The 12,500-nt window shown below is 41.6% G+C and overlaps 2 protein-coding genes across 2 annotated transcripts in view; both read left to right on the top strand.

The window, feature by feature from the left end:
- Window positions 1-12,500, top strand: part of nox5 (NADPH oxidase, EF-hand calcium binding domain 5) — a 23,197-nt gene that overhangs the window by 10,212 nt on the left and 485 nt on the right. The window contains exons 12-16 of the mRNA XM_076077573.1: window positions 366-490; window positions 583-667; window positions 770-869; window positions 10,551-10,717; window positions 12,040-12,500. The exon at window positions 12,040-12,500 is cut by the window's right edge and continues 485 nt beyond it. Of these exons, the coding sequence (XP_075933688.1) occupies window positions 366-490; window positions 583-667; window positions 770-869; window positions 10,551-10,717; window positions 12,040-12,171 (609 nt within the window). The 3' untranslated portion in view covers window positions 12,172-12,500. The remainder of the gene's footprint in view (window positions 1-365; window positions 491-582; window positions 668-769; window positions 870-10,550; window positions 10,718-12,039) is intronic.
- LOC142933457 (E3 ubiquitin-protein ligase TRIM39-like) lies at window positions 7,969-10,434 on the top strand. Its single transcript, XM_076077574.1, has one exon. It carries the CDS (start codon window positions 8,433-8,435, stop codon window positions 10,098-10,100), a length of 1,668 nt encoding a protein of 555 aa, XP_075933689.1. The 5' UTR covers window positions 7,969-8,432; the 3' UTR covers window positions 10,101-10,434.

The following is a 12,500-nucleotide window of genomic DNA, read 5'->3' on the forward strand; positions in this document are numbered from 1 at the left end:
CCTCTGTAGCATCTGTTAGCTTGTGTTGCTTTAGTTTATCTCTACTTCTCCCTCACGCTGCATCAACGTAGTCTGAAGACGTCCTCCACCGCTGCCAGTGAGCAACGCACTTTACAAATAAAATGCGTTAACGCGCAATAACATAATTGTCGGCGTTAATTAATTAACGCGTTAACTTGCCCAGCACTAATATACATATAATATTAATGTCAGGATCACTATATTAATATAGACACTACACTATATATATATTATATATTAATGTAGTGATAATGTATATCATATATGTATTTATACTGTAAATGTAATGAAATACCTGGATGTTTGTGTGTGTGTGTGTGTGTGTGTGTGTGTGTGTGTGTCAGTGTTACGTAGACGGACCGTATGGGACCCCTACCAGACAGATCTTTGCCTCGGAGCATGCGGTCCTGATTGGGGCCGGTATCGGGATCACACCGTTCGCCTCCATCCTGCAGAGCATCATGTACCGGTGAGATACCAGACTCTAGTCTGGGGGGGTCTGAGCTGGTCCACATGAGGAGACGGACCTGAACCTTAATGAGATGTGTTGGTGTTCCTCAGGTACCGCATGAGGAAGCAGAACTGTCCCAGCTGTAACTACTCCTGGTGTGAAAACATCAAAGACAGCGAGATGAAGCTACGCAAAGTAAGTCTCACCACACGGGAGGATCGATTGGAGGTTTGGTTGGAGGATCGGTTGGAGGATCGATAACAATGTGTTTGATGAGTCCGTTCTGGACATTTGCAGGTGGACTTCATCTGGATCAACAGAGACCAGAAGTCCTTTGAATGGTTCGTGAGTTTACTGACTAAACTGGAGATGGACCAGGCTGACGAGGAGCCCGAAGGTGAGACTATAATAAAACGTATTTATATTTATTTATTCAGCTCAATGTAGATAAAATATTCAGATGTGTGAGAGGACGAATGTCCACGTCTAAAGAAATGCTGTTCAATGGTTCAACCAGACTGAAAGAGACAAAGATCCTCTGAGGACGGAGACCAGATGTCCAGAATCCTGTCGGTCTAAACCTGAGTTTTGATGAGTTCTGGCCGACTGAAACATTAAAATACTATTCGTGCATCAGTATTTTGGAGTTGCCCACAGACGAATTATGGCAGTGCCACGAATTGTTACACAACTCCACATACTGTAAAGGCAACGATGTAGAATTAAAACCTTTACGGGGGAAATGAAGCCATCCATCGCTGACATGGTGCTCCATCGTGGACACAATCGTGGAGTTATGCAGAATATTTCGTTAGATAAAAACATTTGGGAAATTATGCCATCTATTGGAAATGTTTGGATAACACAAGTCTGAAACAATCAACTTGGATCCAAGTCAACAGGAGTATAATACAGGACTAGAACATTGTGACAGTGTGGCTGCTACTGCCCGAAGACGTCACAATATATATACACACCAATAGTACCAGCAGTAAGACGTATGATTGAGGTTCAATTGAGATATTGCTTCTCTCATTTCTGTATTTGTGATAAACAGTGTTGAACTTGAGAGGAGCTATCGCTTCATAGAAACAACAGAGTGATTGGGGCGCCAGGGTGAAGGGGCAGACTAGATCTACAAAACTACCTGTCAAACCTCTGCCCCTTTTACCAAAACCATGAGTCTACTCAACATCATACTGAGATCATCAGAGAGATAAGACTGCTTTTTGTTTGTGGTGTCAAAAATGCAGTGGTGGGCCGTCAGGGCCAGCTAAGTCTTCTCTGCTGGCCGAAACACAATCACAAAGTTAGAGCTATTTTATCATTTAATCATTTTTCACAAATACACTACATGTTTTATCATTTATTTTTCCCATTATCTTATTTTCTCATTGCATAGCTCCTGTCTTCCTCTGTTGCTCTGCTTCCAGCACAGCTTGTTTTAAGGAGAGCTTTTGTCCAATCAGATTCAGCCCCTATGTCTCTATGTAAGGAGGGAGGCCTGAGGTCCTCTAGAGAGCCTTTGCAGTTTAAGTGAATGGGGACGATATTGTTGATTGTCATAGTCTTCAACCAATCAGATCTTTAGTTTGACATGTTGGGCGTATTCTTTGACGTGCCAGTGGTACCCAGGTAGCCTCCTAAGTACGTCTGCATTAACGTGCGCTGTGATTGGTCAGTGGGCCAGCGTGACTTTTGTCAAACACAAAGCTAGCTAGCAGATCTTAGTGTTTAGTAAGAGTTCAGGTTGAAACATATGTAAGAGAAGTTATGACATTTTTAGCATTTTGCTTGCTGTAGATTCTATTTGTTTTTTACCTAGCTGTGTTTTTAACACTCAATGGTTGAAGGAGGAGAAACGGAAAAGCGGGAAATCGTATCAAAGGGTCGGCTAACCCCACAGCTAATAGCCTTGACTCAGCAAGTAAAAGGAAAATGTGGCTCCGTCCGCTCAGCTCGGCAGCTTCCTGACGGGTGCCGAACGAGTGCCGCTCGCTTGCTGCTGTTGTGACACCTGACTGACGCTTGCCACAGACTAGCCACTGCGGTGCCACAAGGAGGATCTCGGCCTTGCTGCGTCAACTTAATGCACTGGCGTGTTTGGCGGTTATGATCCCAATATCGGCTGCCTCTGTCGAGCGGACATTTTCAGCCTCAAACGCATCAAAACATATTCCAGAAACACAACTGGGGAGACCTCTGGCTGGAACTGAAACGCACGAATGTTCTGCACAACCGCGTCATTGAACTGTTTGTAAAGAAAGACAGGAGGATGGACTTTGTCTGTAAATAATGAACAGCATGTGGTAAGTGCACTGCTTTTGTTTTTTTACATCTGCAGTAGCGTTGTGTTCATTTGTCTATCGTGTTGTTTTTATTATATAGTTAATATCGTTCCCTCTGATGTAAATAATATTTGAATGGCCCGTGCTCTTGAGTGTGAGGTGTTTAGTGCCGCAGTTCTGATGGATTGTTTTGTCATGCTTTGTTGTAAATAAATGTGACTGGTTCTTGTGAGTTTGTTCTTGTCATTGTGTTAATTACATTGATTTTACTACATACATTGTCCGTTAATGACGAAGCATCCCGTCATGCGCGTATTCATGCATCTGCACTCTGCAGTTAGTGTATTTGTAGGTGTTGAGCTTCATGTAACATTTTATTTCACTTGTCAAATGTTGCAGTGTTCTGTGAATATGAGGTGTTTACACGAAACAAACAATAACCGTAGCTGTGGTGGTTCAACTGTAGTAAGACAGCACAGAAGGCCCAAGTAGAAAATACACGGCCCGCCACTGCAAAAATGTGAATTCAGAGCAAAATACAAAACTGGTACCGTCTGCTTTCTTTGCAAATTAGTGCTCAGATTTAACATGGAGTCTAATGGAGCAGTTGGTTGGAGTTGATTGGAGTCTTTGAGCCAAATGTGTAAGTCCGTTGGATTCTACAGACACTTTACTGCGACCAGCACAACATTTCCTAAGTTTTGACCTTAAATGGTGTATAAAGAGTTAAAATAATGGGACCTGGAGCAATTTGTTTGGAAAAATCACAGAATATTTTCCTGCTCCGCTCCACTCTGACAGTTATGTCCTCACTCTAGCGCTGAACATTCCATGCAATACACACCCATTATAAAATCTGAAACGGTCCTAAAATTTTCCTAAATCTTACACAGTGATTTCATGAAAACCGTGCTAGCTATCAAAATGCCCATTTGGCTCAAAGTGCAGCGTTTTGTCAATGTTTTAAACTTTAAATAGTTTTTCTACGTTAAAGTATTGCGAGTCACTATAGGGCCAAAGTTGAGTGTTTTTTAGCTCTCTTCACACCGAAACCCCATGTAAGTGAATGTGGAAATTTCTCGCCGTTTACTCGCCATTTTCAGGAAACCGGCTGGGTGACTCTCTAAGAAAAGTCATAGCACACGAATCCTGATCAAGCCGCATGTTTTGATGTATTTTGACGCATGTGCGTGCAACGCTGCGGGAGGAGATACGCGCCAAACTTTAGTACGGAAGAAGGAGAACTCGAAAATTTCGCAGGAAATTTTGACAGTGTGGCTTCTACTGCCCGAAGACGTCGCAATATATAGCTACACACGCTGATGTTACCGGTGGTATCGTTGAGGTTCTCTCTGGAGCTTTTATTTTGAAATGGGAGGGAAGGGGGGGTCTCTAAATATATCTAAAACCTGTGAGAGAGAGAGAGAGAGAGACTGTCCCCTACTGAACCAGGACTACAGCAACAGCTGGACATAGTGCAACAGTTCTGTCACAACTGGGCCCTGGCAGTAAACATGAAGAAAACCAATGTCATGATTTTCCAAAAACGCCCTAGATGTCAGGAGAACAAATACCAGTTTACCATAAACACCAACATGATTGAACATAGTATGAGTTATACCTACCTTGGTATAACCAGAACTGCATCAGGGGGTTTCAACATGGCAGTGAATGCACGAAAAGAAAAAGCTCGAAGAGCTCTACACGCAATTAAGAGAAAATTTTATAATTTTCAAATCCCAATTAAAATCTGGCTTAAAATCTTTAACAGTGTCATCCAGCCCATTGTGCTGTATGGTGGTGAAGTATGGGGTCCACTCAGTCATCACAGTTATACCCGCTGGACAAACATCCAACTGAGTCTCTACACGCAGAATTCTGCAGACACATTTTACACATTTTACACAGAAACACACCAACAGATGCATGTAGAGCAGAACTAGGCCGATACCCACTGATCATTAACATTCTAAAGAGAGCACTCACATTCTTCAATCACCTTAGATCCAGCCCCCCAGACACCCTCCACTCCGAACCCAAGAGCTGAGCCCAGAGAAGAGTCCCCTATGTCAGCTGGTGCTGAGACTAGCTGCCTCCTCTCAGACACACGGGGACCAGTCTCTCAACAACACTGCTCTCCAAACACCAACCAGAGTAAAACACATCATGGCGAGATGTAAAGAAGCCTATCTGGAGCACTGGAGAGAGGAAACTGGGGGCCAAAGCAGACTGGAATGTTATCTGGCCCTGGAGAGAGACTATGAATTGGCAGAGTATCTCTCTACAGTCAGAGATATAAAGCAGAGACAGAACCTCACCAAGTACAGGCTCAGTGACCACAAACTGGAGATTGAAACAGGACGACACAAAAAATCATGGCAACCAAGAGAGAATAGAACATGTGGTCACTGTGGGACCGGTGAGGTTGAGACGGAGATGCACTTCCTCCTAAAATGCAAAACATTCCATAAAATTAGGAACATCTACCTAAACAAATTTGACTGTGATTTCAGATTTTAAAAAATCGAGTGATATCTCAAAATGAAAAGTCCTCCTAGGAGAAGGAGAGAGGGCAGACCTGCTGCCCAGTATGTACTAACATGCCACAACCTGAGGGACAGCAGGTGACGCTTTGGCGATGCCGTTCCTGGGCGTTCATGCCAACGGAGCAGATCTGAGTTTGGGTTGAATTGGGAGAGAGAGAGAGATCTATCTATCCATGGATCTCTCTCTCTCACTTCGCTCCTCCCTTTGCTTCGGTGTCAGAGAGCTGCGGTGGTCTACAGGTAACGTGGGAGCAATGGGGGCTCTGTCTCACACCACTTTATGAGATGTTGCATTAATATTATTGTTATATTGATATTGAATATTAAAATATGGATACTGTGAGAAAGATAAGACTCAGCCGAACGCGCTGATGTGTTTTTTATGTTTGTGGTGTTAATAATGTGAGCTCTAGAGCAATAGACAAAACTGGTATCGTCTGCTTTCTTTGAGAAATGAGTGGTGAGATTTAACATGGAGTCTAATGGAGCAGTTGGTTGGAGTTCATGTCGCTCTGCGGCTCTTTGAGCCAAATGTGTAAGTCCGTTGGATTCCATAGACACTTTACTGCGACCAGCACAACATTTCCAAGCTTTTTGGCCAAAAATGGTGAATAAAGAGTAAAAATTGTGGGAGCTGGAGCAATTTGTTTGGAAAAATCACAGAATATTTTCCTGCTCCGCTCCACTCTGACCGTGATGTCATCACTCTAGCTCTTAACGAGCCGTGCAATACACACCCATTATAAAATCTGAAACGCACCCAAAATTTTCATGAAACTTAATCTGTGACTTCATGAAAACTGTGCTAGCTATCAAAATGTCCCTAAAGTGCAGCATTTTGTCTACGTTTTAAACTTTGAATCATGTTTCTACGTTAATGTACGGCTAGTCAATATGGGCACAAAGTTAAGTGTTTTTTAGCTCTCTTCACGCCGCAACCCCATTCAAGTGAATGGAGAAATTTTGCTCAGTTTTTGGGGATTTTCGGGAATTTTCGGGTAAACCGCTAGGCGAATCTCATCGAAAAATAAATAGCACACTATTCCCGATCAGGCCGCACGTTTTGATGTATTTTTCGCGCCGCTGTTGGCAACGCTGTGTGAGGAGAGGCACGCCAAACTTTTGGATAAAGCTGATGATTCAGTGTGGTTTGCCCTGTGCCACAAAGCACACTGTATATAATCCATCGGGCTTAATCATAACTAGAAAATTTCACAAGAAATTTTGACAGTTTGGCTTCTACTGCCCGAAGATGTCGCAATATATAGCTACACACACCGATGTTACCGGTAGTATCGTTGAGGTTCGATTGAGATAGCGCTACTCTCTTTTCTGCATTTTAGATTGAATCTTGTATTTGTGGGGCTTTTATTTCGAAAGGGTGGGACTGGGTGGGTGAGAGAGGGGGAGAGGAGACAGAATCATAATGTTTGACACTAAAATGAGAGGCTTCATCACAAGCATTCCAGTTAGAATTCATTCTGTGGGGCTTTTAATTTGAAATTGGGGGTATATATATATATACATATATATATATATATATATATATATATATATATATGTATATACATATATATATATATATATATATATATATATATACATATATACATATATATATATGTATATATATATATACATATATATATATATATATGTATATATATATATATGTATATATATATATATATATATATATATATATATGTATATATATATATATATATATACATATATATATATATATATATATCAATCCTAAGGCAGAGGAAATCAATCAAGACAGTTAACATTAACAGCAGCAAAACAAATGTCAGCAAACATGTTTATTAACTCTCAGTAACACATGTGCATATACTTTATATTTTTTAAATAAGTTGATGAAAAGAGAAACATTTATCAATAATGTTCACACAGGGATGCAAACTTAGAAGATTGACACATTTTACACAGCAGAATATATACATATTCACATAGAAATCATTTACATGGACGTCTTATGTCAATTTAAATAAATAAAATAAAAAGGTGACATCACAACTGTCCTCTCTGTGACAGCAACATGAACACATGAGAAGGATGTACTGGTTGTGTTATTAGTGAAGGCTTTGTACAGGATGAGAGCTCATGTAACTGTAACCTTAAGTACAGGATGGTCACATGGAGATATTACAAATGGACTAATGTCTTAATTCAAAGCTACGGCTGCTGAATGTTTGTCCATCGTTCTCCCCTCAGCTCCTGCTCTCTGTAACAAAACAAGAACACAATCAGCAAAATACTCAAATTCAGTGTATTCGTGTAGTTAATCTCAACATTTGAAACGTTACCGGACTTAAAGTGATATTTCAGGTTCACAACCTGTCTACCTGAGCTCACGTTGGTCCGTTTATGTACATGATATAAAGTATAAATCATCTGTAAAATCATCACTAACTCAGTAAGATATTATTCAACCTCTGAGGTTTGAAAGTGAAGTTATTAAAAGTTACTTTACAAGGCTTACTACGGTCGGATGCAGGCAGCCGAGTTGCCGGTAATAGCGCACCGGCACGCAATGCATCTTGGGATATGCTGGGCCGCGAAGCATACATCAGATGTGTCCTCCAAATCTGGGACCAGAAGGCTGCATTCGTTGGCTGCATTGAAGGACTCTTCAACAAAAATGCGAAATGGGACAGCACTAGTCGCAGCGCTGTGACGCAACCGGTCTACGAATGCAGCCTCCGCAGGATGCAGACCCTGAATTGAGACACATCTACAGACACACACAGAACACAGAAAGCACAGCCTGATCGTGACAGATATGATGCAATATGACGCAGACGCATTTCCTCCTTTTAGCTTCCTTGTGACAAATCAGGAAACAGGTTGTTAGACATGCAGAGAGACGGGCGATAAGATTCACCTTCAGAACCTAAACCACCACTTCCTCTAAGAGACCACATCTGCAGGAGGGAATACTGGGAATACTGGGAATACTACCGCTTCAACCAGCTGAAGAATCCACAGACTGAACGGAAGATTTACAAGGTTTACAAGAACAAAGACTCAGAGTAACGTTCAGGGAACAGGGAGTGGCTGAGCCGTCTGCCTGCTGTGTGTTCAGCTTCACTCAGAGACTAAATGGCTTCCAGATTAGAAGAAGACCTCTGCTGCCCCGTCTGCAAGGAGGTCTTTAAAGATCCCGTCATCCTGTCGTGTTGCCACAGCTTCTGTAAAGACTGTCTGCAGAGATGGTGGAGAGAAAATCAAACACAAGAGTGTCCAGTTTGTAAGACAATATCTTCAAAGTCAGAACCGGCTTTGAACCGGGCGTTGAAGAGCCGGTGTGAGGCCTTCTCATTGGAGAGCGATCAGGTAGAAGCTCTCTGCAGTCTGCACTCTGAGAAACTCAAACTCTTCTGTCTGGACCATCAGCAGCCGGTGTGTCTCGTCTGCAGAGATTCAGAGAAACACAGCGACCACAGATTCAGACCCATCGGTGAAGCTGCTCGACAACACAAGAAGGATCTTGAGAAAACTCTGGAGATCTTAAAGAAGAAGCTGATGGTTTGTGAACAAGTTAAAGGGGAGTCTGATCAAACGGCAGAACACATGAAGGTCCAGGCCCGACGCACAGAGAGGCAGATTAAGAAGCAGTTTAAGAAGCTTCACCAGTTTCTAGAGGAGGAAGAGGAGGCCAGGATGGCTGCACTGAGGGAGGAAGAGGAGCAGAAGAGTCAGATGATGAAGGAGAAGATGGAGGCTCTGAGCAGAGAGATAGCAGCTCTTTCAGACACAGTCAGAGCCACAGAGGACGAGCTGAGAGCTGAAGACGTCTCATTCCTGAACAACTACAAGGCTGCAGTGGAAAGAGTCCAGCAGCGCCCCCTGCTGGAGGATCCACAGCTGCTCTCAGGAGCTCTGATAGACGAGGCCCAACACCTGGGCAACCTGACCTTCAACATCTGGAACAAGATGAAGGACATGGTCTCCTACACTCCTGTGATTCTGGACCCAAACACTGCAGGTTCAGAAGTCATCCTGTCTGAAGATCTGACCAGCGTGAGTCCAGGACAGAGACAGCAGCTTCCTGATAATCCAGAGAGGATTAGTTTCTGGTCTGTTCGGGGTTCTGAGGGATTTGACTCGGGGACTCACAGCTGGGACGTCCAGGTTGGAGACAGTACAGACTGGTCTCTGGGGGTGATAGCAGAGTCTGTCCAGAGAGGGGGAGCCATACGGTCTGGATCATGGAGATTACGGTTGATTCGAGGTAAATACTCAGCACGCTCCCCATCATCGGATCCAGACCCTGATCTCGTAGTGGAGAAGAATCCCCAGAGGATCCGAGTGAATCTGGACTGGAACAGAGGAAAGCTGTCCTTCTCTGATCCTGATACCAACACACACATACACACCTTCACACACACATTCACTGAGAGACTGTTTCCATATTTAAGACCTGAGGACCACCTGAAGGTCTCACCAGTGAAGGTCTCTGTGACTGTAGACCAGCTGGAGGTCTCTGTGACCGTAGACCAGCTGGAGGGTCACAGTAACAATATTAATTGTTATGTGTATGAGGAGGATTATGATGATTATGATGATGATAAGGATGATGATGATGATTATGATGATAAGGATGATGATTATGATAAGGATGATGATGATGATGATGATGATAAGGATGATGATGATGATTATGATGATAAGGATGATGATGATGATTATGATGATAAGGATGATGATGATGATGATAAGGATGATGATGATGATTATGATGATGATGATGATGATTATGGATTTTGATGGTTAATTTAGTAACATGATCCAGATAAACTCAATGAACTTGGACCAGAAACCAGGTTTACTGAGGAAAACCCGGATCAGTCTATGTGAATGTCATGTTTACTGCTGTGTGAACAGAGATTATTATTGTTATGATTATTATATTATTATAACATAACTGCTGTTTCTGAATTATGAAACGGGTCTTATTATGAAGTCACAGTTTGAACCTCTTCAATCAATACTTACAGTTCAGTAATGAAAGTAACTCAACATCGAGTTCAGCAGGATTCTCTCATGTGACTCTGTGGAAGTCTGAATCATTTTACATGTGAATAAAACATCTGGAGTCAGAATGAAACTGTTTTGTGTCTGTTTTTTGATTGGAGGAGAGAAGAAGAACGATATAACAGCTGATTAGAACCTTTTTCTGAGAGATAATCCTGAACCTGATCCTCTGCTGTCTGTCAGGCCGCTTCCTGGAGATGCACATGTACATGACGTCAGCGCTCAGTAAGAACGACATGAAGGCCATCGGCCTGCAGATGGCGCTGGACCTGCTGGCCGAGAAGGAGAAGAAGGACTCCATCACCGGACTGAGGACCAGGACTCAACCTGGACGCCCTGAGTGGGGGAAGGTGAGGACACATTGATATGTAGACAATAAATGTACTAAACATAATATATATATATTTATGTTTATTACATTTATATTAGTGCTGGGCAATGATTAAAATATTTAATTGCGATTAATCGCATGGATTTTTTCGCATGGTTCACGAGATGCAGGTAGCATGTTTTATACTTAATGTGAATATAATTCATACTTTGTTGGCATCTTATTCTGAAAACCGGATGTTCGTCTGAAGAAACCGGATGTTGTCTCACGTTAATCTTTCCTCTAACTTTCAAAGTCCTTCGCTCGCTCCCGATCTGTGCCATTTAAATGCGTTTACCGTGAATGTCAGCATATAGGTGCACTAACATGTAAGTGTCTGCTGAGTTGACCGCAGCGATGTCCAGTAGTCTCCAGGGAGAGCAACAGCTGGTGCAGCTTCTCTCTTTATTTCTGCCCCCCCCCCCCTCGACCAGAAGCGGAAGTCGCCTTTTCTCTACGGCAACGCTGAAGGGACATCATATCTCCAATACAAAACGATAAACATGAGACAGTCTGTTACAATAATAATAAATTAAAAATACTTACCTGTTTTTTTTGTTGTTTTTTTAATTATTATTATTATTATTATTATTTTTCCCATCTCAAAAGGCTCAAGGACACACACACACACACACACACACACACACACACACACACGTTCACACACACACACACACACACACATACATACACAACTGACTATAGGATGTTTTCTGGCTTTTATCCCACTGTTCTTGTCATCCTCTTGTTGTTATATATATGTATTGTCTCTTGTCTTTCAATAAAAAAATAAAAAAATAAAAAATAAATTATAATGAATTTAAAAAATGCGTTAACGCACAATAAAATAATTGTCAGCGTTAATTAATGAATGCGTTGACGCTAAATTAACGCGTTAACTTGCCCAGCACTAATTATATATAATATATATAAACATATTATATATAATATATATATTATATATAATATGTTTATATATAATACATATATTATATATAAACATATTATATTTAATTATATAAATATGAAAACAGGATAATGGTGGCAGAGCTGTGACAAACAGAGGTTTTCTTTGTGTCTAATAGTGCAGAATGTTGTAATGTTTAAAGGTACAGTACTATTTAATACTGTTATAAGTAGAGGCGAGGCCTAATATTTGAGCCCTTTAAATAAGGGGTTTATTTTATTAATAAAATAAATATATATAACAAATACAGTATGTACATGCATCACTATGTCAATGAGGCACGTTGGTGCTGGTTGCTCCTCACCTGTAGTGAGACAGGTGATGTTGTGTTCCAGGTGTTCCAGAAGATGTCGGAGGAGAACAAAGGGAAAGTCCACGTGTTCTACTGCGGCTCTACGGCTCTGGCTAAAGTCATCAAGGCTGAATGTGAACACTTCAGCTTTAACTTCTACAAGGAGAACTTCTGAGGAGGGGTGTGTGTGTGTGTCTGTGTGTGTAACACAAGTAGATGAACTACAGTAGATGAACAACAGTAGAAGAACAACAGTAGAAGAACAGTAGAAGAAGAACAACACCAGTAGATGAACAACACTAGTAGAAGAAGAACCAGATAATCCTTTCTTAACACCAGTAGAAGAACAACAGTAGATGGACACCAGTAGATGAACAACAGTAGAAGAACAACAGTATAAGAAGAACAACACCAGTAGATGAACAACACCAGTAGAAGAAGAACCAGATAATCATTTCTTAACACCAGTAGAAGAACAACAGTAGATGAACACCAGTAGATGAA

This window comes from Anarhichas minor, unplaced genomic scaffold, assembly GCF_050575085.1.
Source record: "Anarhichas minor isolate MPS153535 unplaced genomic scaffold, ASM5057508v1 ptg000061l, whole genome shotgun sequence".
NCBI lineage: Eukaryota > Metazoa > Chordata > Actinopteri > Perciformes > Anarhichadidae > Anarhichas > Anarhichas minor.